This window comes from Sarcophilus harrisii, chromosome 5, assembly GCF_902635505.1.
Source record: "Sarcophilus harrisii chromosome 5, mSarHar1.11, whole genome shotgun sequence".
Classification (NCBI taxonomy): Eukaryota; Metazoa; Chordata; class Mammalia; order Dasyuromorphia; family Dasyuridae; genus Sarcophilus; species Sarcophilus harrisii.
In genome coordinates, this window is record NC_045430.1 from 83,558,634 (window position 1) to 83,583,636 (window position 25,003).

General features: G+C 42.8%; 1 protein-coding gene across 1 annotated transcript; it reads left to right on the forward strand.

Annotated features, from left to right (window-relative positions):
• The first annotated feature begins 3,928 nt into the window (after positions 1-3,928).
• Positions 3,929-19,674, forward strand: MYO1A (myosin IA). Its single transcript, XM_031940175.1, has 26 exons — positions 3,929-4,042; positions 4,613-4,745; positions 4,982-5,086; positions 5,287-5,333; positions 5,544-5,607; positions 5,806-5,904; positions 6,406-6,509; positions 6,811-6,958; positions 8,093-8,211; positions 8,305-8,391; positions 8,638-8,703; positions 10,525-10,629; positions 11,840-11,902; positions 12,256-12,456; positions 12,772-12,998; positions 13,768-13,968; positions 14,279-14,372; positions 14,613-14,762; positions 14,915-14,983; positions 16,484-16,558; positions 17,116-17,247; positions 17,386-17,492; positions 17,675-17,807; positions 18,160-18,312; positions 18,465-18,592; positions 18,966-19,674. The coding sequence occupies exons 1-26, from the start codon at positions 3,929-3,931 to the stop codon at positions 19,090-19,092; spliced, it is 3,051 nt and encodes a 1,016-aa protein (XP_031796035.1). The 3' UTR covers positions 19,093-19,674.
• Positions 19,675-25,003: the final 5,329 nt, after the last annotated feature.

The following is a 25,003-nucleotide window of genomic DNA, read 5'->3' on the forward strand; positions in this document are numbered from 1 at the left end:
TCTGAACGGATAGCTGATTGCAGGGAGGATGCTGTTGCCCATTTAGCCAGGTATGGGAGATTTGGGGTCTGGGGCTCCTGCAGAAATTTGTTTGTTTCCACCAGTAATTAAAAAGTTACCTCCCTTGGGAGGAGATAACCCTTGTCTTGTAAATATCAGACAAGCTCCTTAGACCAGAGAGGATTCCCTGATGCTGCCAGGTTGTTTTAAAGTTAATAAATAAAGCCCCCTTTTCTCAGAGAAAGGAGTGTAGGTATTAACTTTCAGTAGACTCCTTGAAAGATAGTCCAACTAGTAGGACTCTTAGGTAAAAGGTAATGTACATTTTCACAACCCATAATTTCATATTTTCCAAACAAATTCACAACTCCATCACTATACATAGCACACTCATATTGCCACATCTAAGCTAGTGTTGAACTTATCTTTTATTATTTTTGTAAAACTGATAGGCACAAAATGGAATCTCAGAGTAGTTTTGATTTTGTTACTTTGATTATTAAAGATTTTGAACTTTTTAATATAATTGTTGATAATTTAGGTTTCTTTCAAGAATTGCTTTATGCTATAGTTCCAAATCACTTATCTATTGGAAAATTGGTTTGTAAATATGTCAGTTCCTTACTCATTTTGGATGCTAGACTTTTATCAGAAATGGTTGATACAAAGGTTTGGAGTAGAGCCAACCTCCTTTGGGAAGAAAAAAATCTGATAATTTAAAATTTTTAATTAATATTTTTCTTGACAAATGATTAATAGTGTATAGATATAGAATATATTTTCCTCCTTCATGGTGATTCTTCGTGGGCATAGAATTGTGATAGTATATATGAACATAGCATTTCTTTCCTAACAATTCATATAATCTCTACATAAAAGTTTTATAAAATGAGATGGACTTTTTTCCTTTGCCAAAATCACCCATCAGCAAATCTTGGGTATAGGAGAATTTCAAGTGACTAGGGTACTCTGATGGCACCAGAGTTATAATTCACCCTGATAGAGTCTGAAAGAAATAATGTGGTTTCCAAAGTTATCATTTATTTTGTCACTATCCCAGAGAAACTAAGATAGGAATGTAGTTTTGCTTTTTCTTTTCATTGCAAATTGTAAATTCAGCATGTTTATTATCTCCTGGAATGAGGTGTAGCTAACCCAGACCCTCTCCTCAATAGTTGTTAGAATTGTAAGGAACTTTGAAATTATCTAGTCCAAATATCCTTTACTTGTGTTTTAGCTGGCAGTATATTATTCCAAATGATCTTTTTTGTTAGATCATAGACCTTTGTTTATCATCACAAGTCTCTACTCAGGATTGCACTTCTACTCTCATTTTCTATTTCGAGTTACTTTCTTCTCATGTTTGTGTTTGAATGTGTGGATGAATAGTCAGAGAAGCAGATGGGCAATGTCCCTGTTGACAGTTCTGACCTCTGCCTTTGCTTCTTGTAAAGCCAATAAAACCTGAATCTTATAGCAAAGTCATCCAGGCTTGGAATAGGAAAAACAATCAATGGACTCCCTGGGAGCTTACCTTACTCCCGGGAATAGTCAAGTAATTTGGTTAAAGAAGTGCAGGAAGAATTTAGTACCAAATCCTCTCCCTCTTGCCTTAAAAGACAGGTCACCTGATCTGTAGAGGAGTAGAAGAGAGCAAGAGGATTTTAAGTTCCTCTTGGTGAACTATTATCCACTGCCTAGGTGGACTATCTTCCAACCCAGGCAGGTAGGAAGGGAACAGAGTTAAGAAATGTCATTTCTTTGGGATGGAGACACTCTTGCTTTGGAGGTTCCATTTTCTTGCTATTGTTCCCAAACTGACAGCAGAGAACCTATCTTTCTTTATTAGAAAATTCACTTCCTATCCACTCCACACACACCCTCCTCTCAAAGATATCTCAGGGCCAAGGCCACTTCGAGAAGCAGGGCCAATTAAATCACCTCCCCTTTCCAGCAGAGACTCTTGGAAGAAACTGAGCCCTCTCTCAGCAGGACATATAAGCTCTGATGGGTTAATTGGACCACACCCTATCCAGGAGTTGCCCTGGACTTTGTGCCTGATCGTCTTCTTGCTGGAGCAACACAGGGAACCCTGGCCGGAGGCATACAGAGAGAAAAAGGAGAGTGGAGGAAGAGAAGAGAACAGTCTCCCATCTTGGTCATCCAGTGGACTCCCACCCAACCCCACCACTCCACACCATGGACAGCTCCTACTAAACAGAGCTCCTTCTTTGCTCTTGGGTCTCTTAAGCCTTCTATTCCAGTCTTGGCTGGTATTCGGTTTCTTACTGGCTTCCAAAGGATCGCTGCTACTGCCATATTCTTTCCCCAGGATCAGGTGAGTTTGTTCCTCTCCTGTCTTCACTCCCCACTCCCTAGTCAGCTGAATCTATCCTAACTTTTTGCCCTTTTCTCTCTTCCACCTCCCCCCAACCTCCACATTCCCTTGAGGTTTGATGGAGCCATGGACAACTCTGGATAGCTACTCAACAAAGCTCTCCTAAAATTTCCTAAGGAAATGTCTTCTCCTCCCTTCTTTCCCCTTTCTTTCCCATTAACCCCCCCTTCCTGCAGCTTCTCCGTCAGCTGCTTCACCAAAGGATGTAGCAATGTTTCCTTTCTCTGGGATCTCTGGAGGAGAAAGGCAAGGAAAGAGAAGCATGGTTCTCTTGAGCTCTTGCTAGGAATCCTTCCTGTTCCAATTCCCCCTACTGAAAGCTTCAGAGGAAAAGCCAAGAGAGAAAAATTATGTTGCTCTTTTGGTGGAAGAAGGATTGGGGTGGAGAGGGGCATGGAAGCCACAGGAGATTAGCCATTGTACTGATGCTTATCTCCCCTGGCCTTGGTCCCCACCCCTGTGCCACAGAGGACACTTCACCTCATGTCTCCTTAAAGAGTTTTGTCATGTGCCAACTGCGTGGACAGGGATCAGATGTGATTACTTTTAGAAAAATCACCTCCCAATAGAACTGTTTAGAGATCTCCTTCCCCGCCCCTGCCACTCTTCACTTTCCCTGCCACCTCCTCCAGCCACCACCACAACACACACACACACACACACACACACACACACACCCCTCCTGCATTCACTACTAAAAAGCCGGGTGTGTCCCTCTGGGGCAGAGTCCAAGCCGGAAGGTTGCGGGGATGACTAGAATCTATATAAAACCCACAGGTTTAAAAATAGGTACAAATGTTCAGTCCCATCCATAAATCTAGCGATTTCTGACAGCACTCCTTTGAGCATTTGGGGTTGAGTATTGCTCCTTTTTGCCCCTTTGGGAGAGAGATACCAACTGCATTTTGGGCAATGTTATTTCTCAACTTGCACCCTCACTCAGTTCTTATTTACACATACTTTCAAATAATAACAAGAAGGGATAAGGTTGGGGGTAAAACTATTCAAAGAGGTGGATGGTTGTATTCAGCTAAAGGGACCCTTCCTTGAGTGGTCAGCGGATTTAGTTTTAGGCTGGAGTCTCAATGAAAGAGGCAAAGAGCTCTGCAGTTCTACCTATCCTGGAGCTGACTGGGACACACCAGTTCACCCTCCTCTCATCCCTTAGTCTTTAATCACTAACTAGTTCTTTCTCCTGATGGCCTGTGGCAGCGATCCCCGTCAGCACCATTGCCTTTCCCATAGCATGAGGATCAGTATGGAGAATGCTGCTGATTTCAGCAGACTCCTTGGACATTTTTATTCTAACTCTTGACTTAGTCTAGAAGCCCTTTCTAAGCTTGGGAGTTCCTTTTTAGAGACTTCAGTGGAAATTTATTCATGGGGAAAGGGTTTCCCTTGATTCTTTTATAACCCACCTGCACAAAAGCACAAATCATGCCTTATACCTGTGAAATTCTCACTGCCCTGTCTAAGTCTTCTCCATTCTTCTCCCTCTCCTCCTCAGGTTCGACACCTCTCGATTGAGAGATGTCTGTATTAGAAGGTTCAGTGGGGGTGGGGGATATGATCCTTCTAGAACCTCTGAATGAAGAGTCTTTGATCAACAACCTTGAAAAGCGATTTCAACACAAAGAAATTTATGTAAGTATAAGAATATGCCCTTCCTATCTCATCCTCTCTCTCACCATAGCAGGGTTAGAGATGAACGGTAAAGCTTTGGGATAAGCACTAAGTTCTGGAGAAGAAGATAGATTTTCAGGGAGGAGGGAGCAGGCCAGGAAACAGTATCCCTCGGGCTCACTCTGCTTCCCTTTCCCCATACTCCAGACCTACATTGGGAATGTGGTGATCTCCGTGAATCCCTATCAACAGCTGCCCATCTTTGGCCCTGAATTCATTGATAAGTACAAGGAATACAACTTCTATGAGCTGAAGCCCCACATGTGAGAGCCCTTGTGGGGGGAGAGGCCCAGAGAAATCCCCTTCTCTGAAGAACCCCAGATTCTCTGCCCTCAACTTTTCAAATTCCCCCATCTATTGACTACTTTATTTTTCCCCTCTCTACCCTCGTGGTTCTCCATGGCCCTTGATTCCTGAGAACTCCACTTGGTTCCATGAGATTGATGTCTCTGCACTCATCACCACCTTTTAACTTTACCCACTCCATGAGGAGAATGGTGTCTAAGTTGAGTGAGAGGTGGTTGATGGTAGACTCCATCTTACTCATCATCCTGCCCTCCATTTCCTAGTTATGCATTGGCGAATGAAGCATATCAGTCACTGAGAGATCATGACCGAGACCAGTGCATCATTATCACGGGAGAGAGTGGATCTGGGAAAACCGGTGAGGGGACTGGCCAGAGGAATCCCAAACACCCTCCCCCTATATTATCCTCTAAATCATGTCCACCCCAGATTTCCATGGTACTAACTATAGCAAGAGGGATTTAAGATAGACATTGGGAAGGATTCCTTGCTGGGGAATGAGATCCTAAAAGTAAAGGAAGGGATGGAAATGTGGTTGGTGAAGGAAATGTTTGACTCTGAGTGAAGATCATGGGAGTTTTTTCTTTGGAGCAGAAGCCAGCAAATTGGTGATGTCATATGTGGCAGCTGTATGTGAGAAAGAAGAGCAGGTGAATTCAGTGAAGGATCAACTATTGCAATCGAACCCTGTGCTGGAAGGTAAGATGCCATTCCCCCTCCTCCTTAATCTATGCTCCCTTCCCCTCCATGGTGCTCTGCCAGCCATTGCTGTGGTTCATCTGTAACCAAATCTGAGGGGTGCCTGCCCCCATGAGTACTCTTGTCCCTTTCCCCTCTCCTTGCTTTCTCCCAGTCCCCTCTCTTACCTGCCTTATCTGTGCTGTATCATTTCTCTGCAGCTTTTGGAAATGCCAAAACAACCCGAAACAACAACTCCTCCAGATTTGTGAGTGAATCCTTAGAAGAACTTGAGGAAAAGGTTCTGGACATTTGGGAGAATGGGGTGGAATCACATACTGGGCTGCTAAAACAGGGCCTTAGAGGAAGAGAACACTTTAGTGATCTCCCAATTTTTTGCCCTGATCATGAACCCCCTGAAATCATGGAAGAAATACTTTTCCCCTTAGGTCTCTGTATCTGTTTCCCTTCTTCGTAGGGCAAATACATGGACATTGAATTTGACTTTAAGGGCTCCCCCCTTGGTGGGGTCATTACAAATTGTAAGTAGTTTGCCTTTCCATTCACCTTATCGTCTTGTTGTGTTCCCTTTCCCCTTACCTGCCCCTGCAACAGTAAGGAAAGGTAGTTCTCCAAACTCCATAGAGACCAGGGGATAAGGGGAATCATGAAGAGTGGTCAAGATGTTTTCCAATATAGGTGGGATTCTTCCTAGGACATCATTGTCTACTCCCTCCCAGATCTGTTGGAAAAATCCCGGGTAGTGCAGCATATCAAAGGAGAAAGGAACTTCCATATCTTCTACCAGCTTCTGGCTGGGGCAGATGCCCAGTTACTGAGTACGTATCTACTTCTGACTCCCCTATACATCTTTCTTCCTTATTCTCTGTAGAAACCCTTAGAGGAAACACCTCATTGAACAAGCCAGGTCTTCTCAGACACATCCCTTGGACCCTTTCCCCTCATTTATTGTTCTGTTGTAGCTATTCTAGCCCAACATGACCACTCACCACCCTGCTTCCCATAGCATTTGCTTGTACAATAAGTTCATTTGGTACTTTGCATATGCCATATTTCATTTTTTGGTCATTTTTGGTACTTTCCCGTGTATCCTTTGCATACATTTTATTGTGATTTTGGTTATTTTCTATCCTCTTCTCCCTGGAAAAGTGTTTGTTGAAGTTGATGACATATTCCAATCCTTTCGCAGATTCTTAGCATTTCTGTCCTGACATTGTTCAGTAATGAGAGGGACAGAGAGAAGGATCAGGGATAAAAGGAATCAAGGCCAGGCATTGGGGGTGGGGGAAGCTAATTTTCTCCATAACTCCTATTTCCAGAGGCATTGAGGCTGGAACAGGATGGAAGTTGCTACTCATATCTGAACCGTGAGGCTTCCAGGGTAGATGGGATGGATGATGCAGCCAACTTCAGAGTGGTGCAGGTGGGGATATGGGATGATCTAGAGGTTCAACTTGGCAAGCGTGTATTCCTAAGCTCATCTTCTCGAGTCCAGAACTCTCACTCTGAGAAGTGGGAAGGAGGGAGGGTCCCCTATATAAGATACCAGAAGGAGAGAGTAAGAACAGAGTTGAATAATTGAGTAGAGGCCATTGGCTAAGTCAGGTTCTTATATCAGTCTTATCCCTAAGAATCTGTGGACACCAGAGAGTAGATATATAAGGCCGGATAATGGGTATAGGCCATTGTCTCAGCCAGGGTCTGATTTTTGTTTTCTCCCTAAGAATGCCATGAACATCATTGGATTCTCCACTGAGGAGGTCCAGCAGATTTTTGAGGTGGTGGCCATGGTGCTGAAGTTGGGAAATGTGGAGCTGAGGGATGACTTCCAGGCCAGTGGGGTAGCAGGGAGCAGTATTCGTGATGAAAAAGGTAATGTTGCCTTAACTGGAATCCATTCTACAAAGCCTTACATCTTCCTCTTTTGGACTATGCTCTTTCTTTTCCACTTCTGGCTATGTGCTAACCTTAGCTCATACACATGGGCATATGAGCACTCCCATCCACACACCATAGTCCTGGGGACAAATTTTCTTTATTCCATTTCCTACTAGCTACCTCAAGTTAGTTCCAGAAATTTCACTGGGGAAAACCTTTTTGATTGTCCTGCTCACATAATGTTTTCTTATCACCCTTTTACAATGATGTAGAATTTGGGTTTGCAGGATATATTGTTTTGGGTTTCTTTTTTGCAGTTTCTCAGAATATGGAATAATTTTGAGTTATTCAGTATCTCAGATCTTTCTTTTGGCTACTTGCAGAATTTGTTATTTGTCAAAGAAATTAGTAAATATATGTCTTGGAGTTTGAGACCCATGTTTCTTTGTTTCCTTAGAGAAAATCTATGCCTAACTACTCTCTTTTTGTACTCTGTTTTCTGTATTCAAAAATTTTGGTCAATTTTCTTGCATTTTTTTCCCTGCACTATAATGTTTAGAGGTACTTTTTAAAATTTTGTCATATTCTTCTGGGAGACTTATTTTTTTTAAATTGTCTTCAATCCTATCTTCAAGGCCAATTACTTAAAATTTCTATAGTTAATCTTCTTAACATTGTTGACTTTTGGGGTTTTTTTCTGATATAGATTTTCCATTACAAAATTTTGTGCTACAAATCTGTTAATCTCTCACTTCTTTAAAGAAACTATTGTGGGCTCATTTTTTTTCTAATCCACTGAGTTTTACAATTCTGCATTGAGAGCACTAAATTCTGACCTATAATCATTTCTAATTTCTTCTTTTGTGGATTTCATTTGTATTTTGCATTATTCTGAAATTTTTAATTTTTATATGCTTTTTGCAAGCTTATAATTCATAAAGCTTTTCTTTGTTTTTTGATATTTATTAAAAGAACTCGTCATATCTTTGATAATAACAATAATAATATCTTTAACATGGTGTCTCTATATATATTTTTTGTCATTCATTTTTTGACTCTTCTTCTTCTGGAGAGTAGGTGGTAAAGCTGTCTCTGTCTCAGTCTCTTGACACAAAGTCTCATTCTCAGTTGTCAAGGAGATTTCAGACCTCATGAAGCTGCAGCCAGAAGTGCTGGAGAGAGCCCTGTGCTCCCGGACTATGGAAACGAAGAAAGAAAAAGTGGTCACTACATTGAACAAAATTCAGGTGAGAGGGAGGAGATAAATATGGGTTCTTCCGAGATGCTTTGAAGACTCATCATCTTCACTTGTAACTCACCTACTCTGGGGACTTTCACAGGCATGCTATGCTAGAGATGCCCTGGCCAAAAACATCTATAGCCGTCTCTTCAGTTGGATAGTGAACCGGATCAATGAAAACATCCAGGTGACGAAAACCTTATGGCTACCCACCTCAGGACTTAACAGTCCTTAGCCCATCCCTCATCCTGGACTTCTCCTCTAGAGTCAGAGAAAAAGGAACAAGAAGCTTTCAAGTTTCTTGTTCACCATAATCCCAGTCTGCTTTTATCTGCATAACTCTAGTCCTTGTCCCCATCATCTCTCCTTTGAATGTCTTACTCATATATGTGTGGGACTGGCTATTTAAGTCTATCTTCCATTCTCCCTTCAGGTGAGCGATTCAACTAAAAAGAAGGTTATGGGTGTGCTGGATATCTATGGCTTTGAGATATTGGAGGTGAGAGTTTCTTCCCTTTCTAAACTTCTGTTAGTGCTAGTTGACCAATAGATAAATGACGACTTCTAGAAGATAGTCAATAGTCAATAAACATTTCTTAAGTGTTTACTATATGCTAGGTACTCTTTTAAGTACTGGGGATACAAATAGGAGAAAGTCTCTGCCCTTTAGGAGCTTATAATTTGTGGAATTGAAACCACAGCTCTGGTGAAAAATGAAAAATTGGTTGGAAATTCTAATTCTAATGGAATTCTAGCCCTCTGTATAAAGGGAAGCTTTGGGAGGGGATGTTTCTCTGCCCTTCATCTCTCCAATCAAAAGGAGAAAGGCAATTGAGATTACTGATGAGGTATTGAATGCCAGAGTCAAAATAATGTCTGGGATGTTGAGATTGCTGGAGATGAGTTTATTCCATGGGAAGCATGGGTAGAGTAAATTGGAGCTGAAGTACCTAGGGAACACTAGTTTCTCTTGGTTCTCCTTGATCAGACAGTGCTATCAGGGGCCCAGAACACATAAAAAGTTCAGAAGGTTCAGAATATCTCTCTCTCTCTCTTTCTCCCTCTCTCTTCCTCCTCCTCCTCCTCCTCCTCCTTCTCCTTCTTCTTCTTCTCTCTCTCTCCCCCTCCCTCCCTCCTCCTCCTCCTCCTCCTTCTTTTCTTCTTTTTCTCTCTCTCTCTCTCTCCTTCCCTCCATCCCTCTCTCCCTCCCTCCTGTGGCCATTTTTGTCAATGCTACATGTCCAAGACAGATACTCTTGATTCTTCCCTATTCCTTACTCCTCCCCCCCCATATCTGTCTAACCGGTTACCAGATCTTGCCTAATCTTCCTCTGTAACATCTCTATACTCTGTCCTCTTCACTCCAATTTTCCATAGTTACCACCCTAGTTCAGGCCTTCAACGTATCTCAGCATCATATCACAATAGCCTCCTAAATGTTATCTACTGTTTTTCCTGTCTTCACTCCATTCTTCACATAGGTGCCAAAATTGTCTTCCTAAAGCTCAGGTCTTACCATATTACTTTCCTGCTCAAAAATTCTAAGTATTCCCTATTGCTTCAGGATAACAGCAAACTCCTCAGCCTGGAATTCATAGCTGCTTTTTTCACATACTCTGTGTTTCAGCAGTCTCCTTAATTAGCCCCCTATGTGTTGTCTCCCGGATTAAACTGTGAGCTTCTCGAGGACAGAGATTGTCTTATATTTTTCCTTGGATCTTTAACATTTATATGGTACTTAATGCATACTCAGTACATATAACTTAATAAATGTTTATTAATTCTGATTCTACTGTTTCCCAAACTTGGCATTCCATTATTAGCTTCCAATTCTTTGCACAAGCTGTCCCACACCTCAATTACCACAACCATCCCTAGAATGCATTCCTTCCTCACTTCCACCCCTTGAATCCCTCACCTTACGCTTGTACATTGGAACATCTTCCTATACTTGGGGTTGTTAATCATCTTTCCCCCTTATATCCTGCCTCTAGCACTTGCTAGCTAGATGTCACCTAACTTCTCTGGGCCTCAGTTTCCACATCTGTAAAAAGGAAGAGGTTGGACTAAATAGATGATCTCTAAACTTTCTTACAGCTTGAAATCTAAGATCCAATGTAGCATCTCATAAAGAAAGTTCCTTGAGGGCAGGGACTATTGTTTTGTCTTTATCAACACACTTTGCACCCAGTGTAGTACCTTGTATAGTAGGAACAGAATATTTGTTTGTTGGGTGGGATTAGGCTGGATTGGAGAGGAGAGGGTAGTCCCAGGGGAGGCTGGGCGGATTCCTCTCTAATTCATGTATTTCTCCATCCAGAATAACAGCTTTGAACAGTTCGTGATTAATTATTGTAATGAGAAGCTTCAGCAGGTGTTCATAGAAATGACACTGAAAGAGGAGCAGGAAGAATACATGAAGGAGGTAAATATCCCTCCCCTCCACATAACGCCTAAAGCCCCCTTCCTTTTACCATGTCCTAAACATTCATCTCTCTGATCATACTCTCACTCAGCTTTCATCCAGGACACATGGCAACAAGTTCCCATATTGTCAGTCAGTAAGCATTTGCTAAGCACCTACTATGTATAAGGCACTATGCTAAATGCTAGGAATATAAAGAAAAGTCAAAAGACAGTTAAGATGTTCACTTACTTGCCTCCCTGTCTTGGAAGCAGGAGAGTGAAGTAGGACTGAATAAGAGTTAAATGAGTGCTTGGCTTGACCTCTAGGAGTATAGAGTGAGGGGTAGGGCAAGCCCTACAAAAAATTTAGAAGCAAAGCTGGGTTTTGGCTTCTATTGGCTTTTCTTCATCCTTCTTATGCCCAGTCCCAGCTTATAGAAAATTTTATTGTCCACCCTGGAAGCTGTTTGTCCTCTTACTGCCACTAATTGTCCAGGTTGCTTTCTACCTGCAACCTTGCCCAAAAGGATTCCACATTCCAAGTCTTCTAGCAATCAAGTTTTTAGTTAATCCCAATGAATTTCTCATTAGTGATATTTCAGATGGTAAAGAAGTGATTTTTAAAATTTCCTTCTTTTTGGAGGGAGAAGAGCACAGAGATCCCTTCTTTTAAATATCACCACTCAGTTTATTTCAAAAGATAGTAGCAGGTGGGAAGGAGATGGAGGTGAAAAGGCAACCTATTTAGCATGTTAGATTAATGTGTGTGTGTGTGTGTGTGTGTGTGTGTGTGTGTGTATGTAATTTTTATTTTGTTATAACACTGAACTCAGTACATATAATTTTTAACAATCATAGGGGAAATTGCCCAACCCCTTGACCACAGATCTACACAGAGTATATACTCCTTCCCCATCCCTCAACTTCCTACTCTTCCCCTTCTCTTCACCATCCCAAAACTCTTGTTCCTCACAATTCATAGTCCAGACACATTTTTCTTCTCTATAATCCTGGTTCTTCCAGCTCCTCTTTTCTTTTCCCATGCTCCCATGTCACCACACCTTTATTCAAATATTGCCAACCAATGACCAATTGCAGAGGGAGAAGCAGCCCTACCAAGGATTTCCCTCAGCTTTGAGGGGCACTAATCTTCATTTTGTGGGATTTAGGCATCAGTTGGTATTCATTATGCCATTCTCTCTAACTTACCTTGAACTTTTCTGCCCTAGGGTATACCTTGGGATAAGATTGAATATTTTGATAACAGCATCATCTGCAAACTCATTGAGCATGTGAGCAACTTTCTACTATCCCCCATATTTGAATACCCAATGAATATAGGATACATCTTAAGTCACCTGTTCTCACCCTCAACCAATCAGATACTGAAGGGAAGAAAGGAGAGGAAGAAGGGGATGGGATGCTTTGGAAGCACTTGAGTCCAAGGGTTGGAACTTCCCTGTTTTGTAGGTTCAGGGTACAGATTTTGTTTTTTGGAAGGGGAAGGAGAGATTTGGGATAGATGATCTTTTCCCCTCTCCTTGGAAATGAAGGAAGGGAATAAACATTTATTAAACAAATACCATGTGCCAGGCATTGGGCTAAGAGCTTTATAATTATTATCTCCTTATAAACACCCTACCAGAATCAGCAGGGTATCCTGGCTATGTTGGATGAGGAGTGCCTTCGGCCTGGTATGGTCAATGATTCTACCTTCCTAGCAAAGCTGAATCAGATGTTCTCTAAACATCAATACTATGAGAGCCGGGTCACCCAGAATGCCCAACGCCAGCATGACCCCAGCCTGGGCCTTAGCTGCTTCCGTATCCAACATTATGCTGGCAAGGTAAGTGGAGGGAAAAGGCTAGAAGAAAATTCAGGGATGGATGGGTCATGAGTGGAGTAGAGAAGAAGGAGTAGGAATAAGTCAAGAGCAGGAGATGGAGACTGAGAAATAAGAAAGAGTAGATGAATTTGGGTGGGGGGAGAATTTGAGGAATTAGATACAAGGGCTGAGGTTCACGGGAGTGCTGAAGGTAAAGAAGATAAAGTTCAGTGATTGTGGCATAGGAATCAAAGCTGGAAGTCAGAGAAATCTGGGTGTAGGGTGCTAAAAGGCTAAGATTGTGGGATTCTAGCTAACCCACATCCCTCCAACCAGGTGATGTACAATGTGGATGGTTTTTTGGACAAGAACAATGACTTGCTATTCCGAGACTTGTCACAGGCTCTGTGGAAGTCCAAGCACCACCTGCTTCAGATGCTGTTTCCTGAAGGGAACCCCAAACAAGTCTCCCTTAAGCGACCCCCCACAGCTGGAACTCAGTTCAAGAACTCTATAGCCACACTCATGAAGAACCTGTATTCCAAGAATCCTAACTATATTAGGTGATATCTCTTATTTATAACAGATATACTATAGACATAATGATATGATAGAATTATAGGATCCTAGATTTAGAGCTAGAGGCAGCTAGATAGTGCCATGGTGGATAGGGGAAAATTGGCTTGAAAATAGGACCTGAGTTCCAATTTGATCTCAGATGCTTAACTAGCTGTGTAACCCTGAACAAGCCATATAGCCCTGCTTACCCCAATTTCTTTGTCTGTAAAATGAATTGGAGAAGGCAATGGCAAACCACTCCAAGATCCTTGCCAAGAAAACCCAAATGGACTCACAGTCAGACACAACTGAATAACAATAACAAGATGGAAATACTTGCCTAGTACTTTAAACTCTTTATATGTGAGCTGATAATATAATAATAATAAATAATAAATCCAGGTATAAATCCCCACTATACAAACATAAAATAACACACCAAAAAAGGAAGTCTCGACAGGATGGGGAAAAAGTGCACCTGCAAGGAGTAGGATGCGAAGGAGAGATTAATGAGAGTAGAGAAGGAGGAAGAAGGCTTGGATCTCAAGGAGGATTTCCCAATGGGAATAGAAGGGGGAGGCAAGATATTCCATTCCCTTGAAATTTCTTGGTCCTGGACAGAGGCAGAACATTTGGTGAAACAGAGGAAGGCCCTGGTCTCTGTTGACTGAAGGGCATAGAGTCAGAAAGATGAACATGAAAATCTCAAAGGTGAATCCTACAGGAAGCTTTGCCTATATATGTACCTGCCCACGAACCCTATCCTTTCCATAGGTGCATCAAACCAAATGAGCATCAGCAACGAAGTCTGTTCTCAACTGAACTAGTGGGCACCCAGGCGCGGTACCTGGGACTAATCGAGAATATTCGGGTGCGAAGGGCTGGCTATGCTTACAGACAGGTTTACAGTGCCTTCCTGGAAAGATACCGGATGCTGGGCCGGTCTACATGGCCCCATTGGCGTGGCCAAGCTCGGTAAAGAGGGAAAAGGGGGAAAAGCAGTAAAAGGGGAAACAACTGCAAGGGCTGAAGGTAAGGTCTAAGGGATTCAGGAAGATCAGACCTTAGAGGCCCAGGGAAGAGAGCTAAGTGCAGAACCAAAAGGAAAAACAAAGACCTTATTCTCAGAACCCCCTCCCAACTCCCAACTTCTAAATATGGTGGTGGTGGTTAGCTCAAATCAATTCCCTTGAGCACAGAATGACTGCCCTATACCTGAGCTCTCACCTGGGGTGGCAGGGTACCTCTCTATGGGACATGTCTACCCATTGCTTCTCCTATATAGGGAGGGAGTCGAAAAGCTTCTGGAAGAACTAAACTTGGGCTCTGGGGAGCTGGCCTTTGGTCGGACCAAAATCTTCATCCGGAGCCCCAAGACGGTGAGTGAGGATCAGGGAAGGGAAATGGAACAGTGAAGTGTGGCCCTACTTGGGTAGTTTCCTAAAGGGAGGGTTCCACCTCATGGACTAAGAATATATGGATATACCTCTGCACAAGCTGGCTGTGGGGGGAGACTACGAAGATCCCTTAGTGCTGATAGGAGAAAGGCATAGAATCTGGGTCTCTATTCCAATCCTCCTCATTCCATTCTCCTTTCCCCAACTCTTCTCTCCCCTTAGCTTTTCTATCTGGAGGAGAAAAGGAGGATTCGAATACATCAGCTAGCTGTTCTTATCCAGAAGATGTACCGGGGCTGGCGGTGCCGTACCAATTACCAGCTCATGCGCAAAAGTCAGATCCTCATTTCTGCCTGGTTTCGGGGGAACATGGTAGGAGTTACCCCAGAACTCCCCTCCCCACTCCCAGAACACTGAGGCCACGTGGGAGGGAGAGGTTCAGCTCTGGTAATAGTTGGGGAGGGGTGAGGAGGCTCCTCTGGCACCCTTCCTTCCCTTTCCTCATTCCCCAATATTTTCTGCAGCAAAAGAAACGCTATAGGAAGATAAAAACCTCAACATTACTGATCCAGGCTTTTGTGAGAGGATGGAAGGTAAATAATAAAGGGACCCTGGGGACACTGGAGGCTTCCCCAGGCTTCACTCTGGGTTAGATTGTGCTGGTCACTTAACAGAGAGAAGATATTGATAGGATTTAGGGGGAAGGGAGCAGACCTTGTTCACAAACCTTCACGATCACAGATAAGGAAGGCTAGAATAATGAGCATAAGTGCGTGTATGTGTATGTCTGCCTTCTCATTCTCCTTGCCCTCTGGCCCAGAACCCCTGAATCTTGGGATAGGAAAGACCTTGAGAGATCATCTCATCTCTCTTCCTTGTGATATAGTAATCTATCATCTTGGCCCCTCTTCTCTTGACTCTCTAAGGGGTTGAAGGAACAGATAATCAATTGATCAATAAATATTTATTAAATGTCTACCATGTTCCAGGCTCTAAGGTACTGGGGATAAAAGCCTAAAGAAAGAAACAGTGCTTACTTAAAATGAACTTATTTTTAATGGGAGAGGCAACAAACATATATAAAAAAACAGATGCAGAAGTATAAAAATAATACAGACATACACCCAGTGGTTAAATACAAGGAGATTTGGTGGGAAGGGGGAAAAACTAAGATTTGGGATCAGAAAAGATTTGATGCAAAAGATGGAGTCTGAGCTGCAGCTTAGAGACACTCCAAGGCAGCATAAAAGGGAGTGCATGAATGTCATATGAATAATGGGTATTATATTTCTTGCCTTTTCAATAATGGGTATTGCATTTCTTGCGTTTTCAGTGGGTGGAAGAAGGGAATGATTTGTAGCTGATAACAATTTTTTTTTTTTTAAAGGGAGTACACATTAGGTTGAGTGGTAAGGGGAGGACTTTGCAAAAGCACAAAGGTTGGAGATAGAGTGAGGAACAGCACTGGGGCTAGAGAAAGAAATAGCAAACTATTCCAGTATCTTTGCCAAGAAAAGCTTAAATAGAGTCACAAAGGAAAAAGATTGAACAACAGCAGCAACACTATGTACTGGACCCTACTAATATTTTCTCATTTAATCCTCACAATCCTGTGAGATAGGAACTATTATTATCCCTATTTTACAGTTGAGAAAACTGAGTTAGGCAGAGGTTAAGTGGCTTGTCCAATTGGTATCTGAAATATGAACTCAGGTCTTTCCCCTAGGAAAACTTATCTTTTCCACCTGAGCAGCTTAGGTAGAAAAGATAAGCAGCCCTAGGGGAAAGATAATTAAGTTTAGATATGTTGGGTTTAAGATTTCTTTGGGATATGTTGATTGAAACATCCAAAAGGCAGTTATGGAACTGAAGCTAAAAGAATGAGTTTCTTGAGATCAGGGATTGCCTTGCCTTTGTATCACCCAGTGCATAGCCAGTACTTGGCACAGAGTGGGTGCCCAATACATTGTTGTGGAATTAAATTGAATTAAGATATTTTCTCTCTCTCTCTCTCTCTCTCTCTCTCTCTCTCTCTCTCTCTCTCTTTCTCTCTCTCTTTTTTTTTTTTTTTTGTCCATGGTCACTCCTGCCAGGCCCGAAAGGAATATCGGAAATATTTCCGGTCAGGAGCAGCCTTGCATTTGTCAAACTTCATCTATAGGAGAATGGTGAGTAGGTCAGATGGGGAATGTAAAGCTGGGAGAAGAGAGAAAACTGAGTTGAAATTCTTCTCTCTTTTTGAATAAGAGATGCTAAGGGAAGAGGGGTGGAGTCAATGGATGGGGAGGGAATGGAGTCGCCCACAGGAAGCTATGGGTAAAAAGGGTAACAAGTACTTCTGAAACCTGCTTGTGTCAGGAAGAGGAGGAGAGTCAAGGGCTGGAGGAGAGGAGGTGGTGCACTTGGTTCTACACTGTTATCAGCAGCATATCCTTACCTTCAGAGCTAGAAAAAGGAAATCAGGAATTTAGAACTCCTCCACCACTCTCTACCCTAGCACACACACCCTAACCCACATAAAGTGTATCTTGTTTTTTCTGCTGTCCCATTTCTGTAACCCACAACTTCAAGCTCACAGATCTCTGGGGAGACCTTTCCTGTCTTTGTTCTCTCTTTCTCCCCTTCACCACCTCCCCTTGAGAAGGCCTCAGTCCTGCTGCAAGTTCAATTTCTGGATTAAATTTTGCTTCCTTTCTCACTCTTCTTTCCTGCTTCCTTTCCCCAGGTGCAGAAATTCCTGCTGGGCCTGAGGAATAACCTGCCCACTAAGGTCACTGACCACAGGTGGCCACCTCCTCCTTACAAAGTCTTTACCTTGGTGAATCAGGAGCTGAAGACCATTTTCTACCACTGGAAGGTGGGAAAACCATTGGAGAGTGGGAGATAGGGAGGGCCTCTTTCCATCCAATCTTTTCTATACACGTGTTTCCCCATCCAATCTCTGGTTCTGACCCTTTCCATCAACACTTCTGGGACATTCTTTCTCTCTGTCCAGAGTAAACAGTTTCTGGATCAGCTTTCTCCACAGAAGAAAGAGGCTCTGAAGGAGAAACTCTGTGCCAGTGAATTGTTTAAAGGCAAAAAAGCTTCATATCCCCAAAGGTAAGGACAGTGGAGAACCGGGGGTACATTAGCCACAACCTAGAGATTTTCCAGATGGGACCAGCCCCATCTGATCCGAAAGAGATGGTGAAGATAGCCCTAAAGGGGAAAGGGCCATAGAGACAGGAGCTTGGGGGAAGCCAGAAGGGACTTGCTCCTTCATGCCTTGTCTGTGCCCCCAGCGTCCCTGTGCCGTTCCGAGGTGACTATGTGATGCTTCGTGAGAAACCCAAGCTGCAGCATCTTCAGACAGCTTCTGATGGCCCTGTGCTGATGGTTGAGACTGTGAATAAAATCAACAGAGCCAGCGGCAAGGTTTGAACCCCCAACCTGTATTCCTTGGAACTGCCCCATTCCCACCACATAACAACCACGTGGATTCTGTAATTGAATAAGCTGAGGTAGATATCAGGTCCTCCCCATGGAGGGGGAAGCGACATGGTAAAGCAGAATAAACTCAGGGTAGTCCTAGCCTGGCCACTAATTAGTGAGATCATCCTAAGCAAGTCACCATGTTTCCAAGCTCAGTCTCTTTATCTGTCATATTATCCCAATAATATTTACAAGCATAGCATAGGGTGGCTAGAAGGACTTCATAAACCCTTAAAATACTGTAGAAATGTGAATTGTTATTGTTATTCTTCTTTACCCCACTCCTTTCCCCCAGATGGCCCCAAGAATTCTCCTCTTGACCAAGAGTCATGTGATCCTTGCTGATCCCAAAGGCTCCAAAATTAAGACTGTCATTGGCCTGGAGAGAGTGGCTGAAGTGTCTGTCAGCAGCCTTCAGAATGGACTCTTTGGCTTGCATTTCACTGAGGTATCTAGAGAATGGCCATTCCTCTCAGAGACCAGGAAAAGAGGCAGGGGAGGACAAAGGGCAAGGGGGCTGGCGCTGGCAATCCGGGCCTCGGGTTCCCTATTATTGTGGTGACTTAGGGTTTCCCTGCTCTTCTCATTCCACCCCCCAAGATCTCTTCAGTGGGCTCCAAGGGAGACTTTCTACTGGTCAGTGAGCATGTGATTGAGTTGTTGACCAAGCTATACCGGGCCACGCTGGATAAAACGAAGAGGCAACTGCCAATTTCTGTGACTGAAGAGTAAGAATTATCAATAGGGGAAAGACTGGGGAGGTCATAACCAGGAAGCTATGGGTCACCCCGACCTGGGAGTCATTAAGGGGAAAGAATGCTGGGCAGAACTCTTACTCTGTGGGTGGACAATACTTGGAGGCCTCTCCTTCTGTCCTCCCTCCCCAACAATTGACTTATTCATTGAACAAGCATTCATTAAGTGTATACCATATGCTAAGCACGACTCTCCTAGTTGCTTCAGACTGCCTTCTGATTCATCTAACATCAGGGATTAATTCTCTGTGGAGTGGGAGGGTACTAGGTCCAAGAAGGGAAAAAACCCATCATTGAGCTGGAAGGGGCTCCAGCCTTTATCCCCACCCCCTAATCTTATCCCAAGGTTCACAGTGAAATTCAAAGAAGGCAACATGCAAGTGAAGGTCATTCAGAGCCCAAAGAGCCAAGACAAAAATAAAGTAAGCTGCAAGAAGAAAGGAAGAAACCACTTGGAGGTATATGCACAGTGAGGAAGATGGAGAGCCATTGGTCCCTTGTCCTGGAATAGCACCAGATTTTGAGTCCCCCCCCTACTCTTGGAGAAGAGGAAGGGAGAGAGAGAAGGCTCTTATCTCTTAATAAAACATGTCAGCAGTGGAAGGTCTGCTTATTTTGAGTGGGAGTAACTCTAGGATCAAGCAGCTCTCCCTATTCTCTTCTAATTGCCCCAAGGTCACTAGATTCCTCTCTTTACTGCTTCCCCTTCCCTCCCCCCCAAACTTCATCAGACTCCTTGGATTCAGTAATACTGTATATTGTATCAGTAATACAGTAATAACGAGTCTAAGTTAAAAGGAAAATTGCTTCTTGGCCCTTTAATCTGCTGAGCTTCGGTGGGGTTTGCTGAGATGGTGTGGGAGACTGAGAGGAAGCAAGCGAGGTCAGGTCACAGATGGCCCACAGACCAACATCTTAAATATGTCCCTAGCAGGCTGGGAAGAAATACTGGTTCTCATGGAGATTTCATCTGGGAGGGGGCCAGAGGAGAGAGGACAGAAGTGGGCAGAGACACTCATGGGGAGAAAATGCCCACTCCCACCCCAGGCAAGGGCTTCCAGCCCTTTCACTGGCACTAGCCTGGTTGGAGCACACCTGCCTCCCTGGCCCCTTCATCCCCCCTTATCTCTGACCTCCCCCTCTCCCCACCCTACCTGCCACAATGATGCCAGACAATTATGTTGCCAGCCGATGTCCCACTGCTGGGGCCTGCAGCTGGTAGTTCTCAGAGTGAGGGGGCCGAGGATCTCTCTCTCCACCCCAGCCCCCCATTCATTTTGCCCTTCTCTTCCTGATTATTTCTTCTCATTATCTCACTTTCTCTGCATTGACCGGTCTCTCTCTATATCTCTCATTATCTGTCTTTAATAGCAAAATCTAATACTTTAAATCATACTTTTACTTTACAAACTCTTTCCCCACGCATTCTCTTTCTCCCTGGCTCTGTTTCCTCTCATCTCAATCCATCTCTCTCGGCTTCAGCCAACCAAATATTTATTCAGGTGCACACTGCCCCCCCCCTGCTGTTTTTTGTTATGATTTCTGTCTTTCAGTATCTCCTTTCCTCTCACTGTATCTAACCTCTCCTCCTGTCCCTTCTCTCCCTCCCTTTTTTCCAACCTTATCTCCATCCCCACTGTATCTTGAGGATGGGGGTTCCTCCTTTTCCCAGATCCATCAGCAGTCAGCTCACAGCCCCAATAAATAGATGGGGGAGAAGAAAGATTGACTTTTCATTTTAGCCTAGAAATTAATCTAACTCTTCCTGCGCAATAGCCCTTGAAGGCATGACCTGAGTCAGGGCAGAAAGGGTCAGGTTTTGTCCATCTTTTAGAGAGGGTGGAGGGTTTTTCCTTCACCTCTTGGCTTGACCCAGGAGATGCTGTTCCCAGAGGCAGAGGACAGCCTCACCCCATGTCTCTGACACAGACCATGAAGGCCCCAGAGAGATGGTCCAGGATCACAGGGTTCCCCCCAGTCCTCCTATAATCAACATTGTCTGTCTCTTCCTGTGCCCTGAGCCCAAATTGGCATCATTTTCTGATGAAGTGTCTGGCCATTTTCAGAAGCAATTTCAGAAGAGTCCATACCGGCTGCTCCCTCCTCCACTCCTCCTCCCCTGTTGCCCTTGTTGCAGGCACAGGGTGGGGAGAGAGGAGGGAGCTTGGAGGCGCTTCCGGTTCTTGATCCTCATCCCTTTCTCCAGCCACAGTGGGCCCCAAATCTGAGGATTAATGAACACGAGAAAATGGAAAGCAGATGGTCCTTCCCCCCAACCAGGCTCTGTCTTGCCTTTCCTGTCCCTTTCTCTTTGCCCTTTTCTTCCTCTTTTTTTCCCTTCCTCTGATACACTGACCCCACTTGGGAGGCACCTCTCAAAGTTAGGGTCCCCCATAGAGCAGAATGTAGCTCAATGTGCTCCCTTTCTAGGGTAGGTACCCCCTCAGAACCTATTCCCTTTATAGGAATACATTTTGAGTTAGTAGCTTTTAATTTCTAATCCAGAGACATATTTTTCCTCTTCAATCATTCAAGAACTGATCAAAGAAACTATTTCTAATCCCCCAGATTATTTCATTCTCCCCTTGGAAAATTTATACAAGGTTGCCCACTATCACCATTGCTATTCAATATTGTATTAGAAATGCTAGCCTTGGCAATAAGAGTTGAGAAAGAGATTAAAGGAATTAGAGTAGGTCATGAGGAAACCAAATTATCACTCTGCAGATGATTTGATGGTATACTTAGAGAACCCCAGAGATTCTACTAAAAAGTTATTAGAAAATTTATTAACAACAGTAACTCATATTTATATAGCACTTTAAAATCTATAAGTATTTTCCTTGCAATTATCTTGAAAGACCCTAAAATTATTATAACAAGGTAATGCGGAAAATGTAGGAGCAGAGGATCCGAGTTCAAATTCTGGACTCTTGACACTATCTTGAGCAAGTTATTTAAATTCTTTGGACTTCATTTTCCTCATCTGTGAAGATGAGTTAAGTATGTGAAGAAAGTTAAGTAAATAACTTCTTAAAATTCCTTCCAATTTTAAATCTATGAGCCTATAATTCCCCCACAAAATAGATTCCCACTGATGGGGGAATGACTAAAAAACTGTGAGCCATGAGTGCAATGAATATTACAGTTCCGTTAAAAAAAAAAATTGATGGCTATGATGAATATAGAGAAGCATGGAAAAATATTCCTGAATCAAAGCAAAGTAAGCAGAACCAAGAAAATGTGACTACAAAAACATAAATAGAAAGAACAATCATATAGAATATACCTATTCTTTATAGAGGTAGGAGGTGTTACATTGTACACATTTTCAAACTTTAAAAAATATAAATGTTTTGCAGATTTTTTTTCTTTTTTATCTTAAAAATGGTATTATATGGCATGACTTTGTAAGGGAAGGGAGTACTGGGGTGAATTTTGGGGATGCTAAGAAAAAACACATCAATACAAACTTTTTTTTAATCACAACCCTCCCCCTCCAGCCTCCATCCTTCATGTTATATAATCTCAGCCCTTTTCTTCTTACATTCTTGGAAGTGGCTCTCCTCTAGCCTATGAGATTGGCGGCTCCAAGAAATACGCGGGGCAGCAGCTGGGGCTCTCTCGGCTGCCTGAGTCCTTGACTGGCTCAGGGCCACTTCCCTCTGTTACTGTTCCACGATTTCGCTTGGCTGGGAGGCTTCGGCCTTGCTGGATGACATTTCCATCTGCTCCCCACGTAGCCTGCCCTGCCTGCTACCTCCCTCTTGGCCTTTCAGAGCCAGGGCCGCGGCTTCCGCTCTCGGCTTCATGACTTGGCCTGGAGTGGCCATTGCAATCCTCTGGAGTCAGCCTCCCCAGCTGCTCCCTCAAGGACAGAGCCATTATCTCTGCCAGGAAAGTGTGCAGGAGCCCAGAGGTGGGTGGGCACATGTGTGATGGGGACCTGCTGCTGCACGGGCCCTCTCCCTCTCCCTCCCATTCCCTCCCAGCTCCAGGCTCCCAGACAGTCATTAAGTCGCCCTTTCTGATCTCAGCCAGCATCACTGCAGGCAGCTCCCCCAACCCCCACCCCGCATCCCAAAGAAAAGGAGGATGAGGAGGAGAGGAGATCCGAGCAGAAGACCTGGGGCTGTGCTGTAGACAGACACAAACAGGGGCCAGGAGATGCCCCGAGCCACCTGCAGGCAGTTCCTTTCCGGGCAACATGCACACCTGAGCTCCTGTTTCCCCCAGGTGCAGCCTCTGTCCTTCCCCCAGAGCAAACTTTCACCCCTCAAGTCTGGCCCTGCTTCTCTTCTCTGGCTTAGCTCAGCATCAACCCTTTCAAGTCCTGGCGAGTCCTGCAGATCAAGGGGCTACTAGTTCCCCCTGCCATCTCCTTGCTTACCCCCCTGCAGGCCCCCCACCCCCAGGACCATAGGGAGCCTTATCAAAGGACATTATTCATGGCAGACCTTTCCCCAAAGCTCTCTGACTGGGAGGGAAAGGAGGGGAGAAGGCAGGAAGGGAGAGCTCAAGCAGGACCTAAGAGGTTTTTGCTATCAAACCTTTACTCCTCTCTGTCTCAAGCTCCCTGGATCCCAGATGCTGTCAAAGTAGGAGCTAATTACTAAACAGGAAGCATCAAGTACCATTTCTTTTGTTTTTAATATATATATATTTTTGCTTCATTTCAAGTTTTAAGTTGTCTCTCTTTCCCAATATCGCATTTGAGAAGTCCAACATCATACACATGTGTATAGGTATGCACACACAATGCACATACATGTACACATGCAAACACATTCATGTACAAATACACATGCATGCAAAATGCCTGTATAATGATGCATGTACACAAATATATGCGTGTATAAACACATATACACATACATGCAATATATGCACAGACACACACAAATACATGTGTGTAGACATGCACACACTACACGTATAAACACATGTATGGGTAGGTGTGGCCACACATGCAAACATGCAAGCACGTGTGTATAAATGTGTGCAAAATATACACACAGGTATGCAAATATACCTATACATGTACACACACATATAGCATGTATATATGGGATGATACAATATATATTTTTTTCTCTGTTGGGGAATAGATAGCATTTTCCTTAATAAGTCCTTTGTAGTTGATTTGAATATTCATACTACTCAGAATAACTTAATCATTTTCAGTTACTCTTTGAACAATACTGCTATCACTGTATACAATGTTTCCTTGATTTTGTTCTTTTTACTTCATTATTTCATGTGAGTTTTTCCATGTTTTTCTAAAATCAACCCGCTTATCATTTCTTGCAGCACAATACTCTATCACAATCATATACCACAACTTATTCAGCTATTTCCTAATTAAGGAGCATTCCCTCCATTTCCAGTTCCTAGCCACTTCAAAGAGAACTGCTCTCAATATTTGAGAATATATAGGTTCTTTTCCTTTTTCCCCAGTCACCTTGGGAGACAGACCAATAGTGGTATTTCTGGATCAAAGGGTGTCACACAATTTCATAAATCTTTGGACATAATTCCAGATTGCTCTCCAAAATGGTTGGAGAAGTTCACAGTTTTATCAGCAATGTTAATACATTGCCCAATGTAGTATTAATAATTAATTTTTACTAATTACTAATTATTAAAACACTTTCACATTTCTCCAATATTTATTGTTTTTCTCTCCTATCATTTTAGTCACTCTGATAAATATGAGATGATATCTCAAAGTTATTTTAATGTTTATTTCTTTAATCAATAATGATTTGTGGTATTTCTTCATGTGACTACATATAACTTTGATTTCTTCTTCAAAACTGCCTGTTCATATCCTTTGACTATTTATCAATGGGAAATGACTCATATTTTTATAACTTTGATTCTGTTCTCAATATATTTGAAATATAAGGTTTTTCTCTGGAAACTTGTCTATAAAATTTTTCTCTTTAATTTTTTGCTTTCCTTGAATACACTGGTTTTATTTATACAAAACTTTTTAAATTTAACGTCATAAAATTATCCATTTTACATTTCATAATACTATCTATTTCTTATTTATTCATAAATTCTTCCTCTATCTATAAATCTGTTGGGTAATATGTTCCATTTTCTTCTAATTTACTTAAGATATCTCCTTTATGTCCAGGTTATGTATCCATTTTGAATATATCTTAGTAAATAGTGTAACGTATTGTTCTCTACCTTATTTTTGCTGAATTGCTTTCCAATTTTTATTAGTGTGTTCTTGTCCTCAAAACTTAGATCTCTATATTTATCAAACACAAAATTACTATAATTTTGTATATATAATACACAATCATTGATATGTAATATATATAATCATTTAGTATTGTGTGCATTGTATACCTATTCTATTCTACTGAT

Excerpts from the sequence above, each read along its gene's own strand:
- MYO1A (XM_031940175.1), top strand. The coding sequence starts at position 3,929 with ATGTCTGTATTAGAAGGTTCAGTGGGGGTGGGGGATATGATCCTTCTA. Across the intron at positions 4,043-4,612 it reads TTCAACACAAAGAAATTTAT|ACTCCATCTTACTCATCATC; the intron begins GTAAGTATAAGA and ends GGTTGATGGTAG. Across the intron at positions 5,905-6,405 it reads GGCAGATGCCCAGTTACTGA|AGGCATTGAGGCTGGAACAG; the intron begins GTACGTATCTAC and ends TCCTATTTCCAG.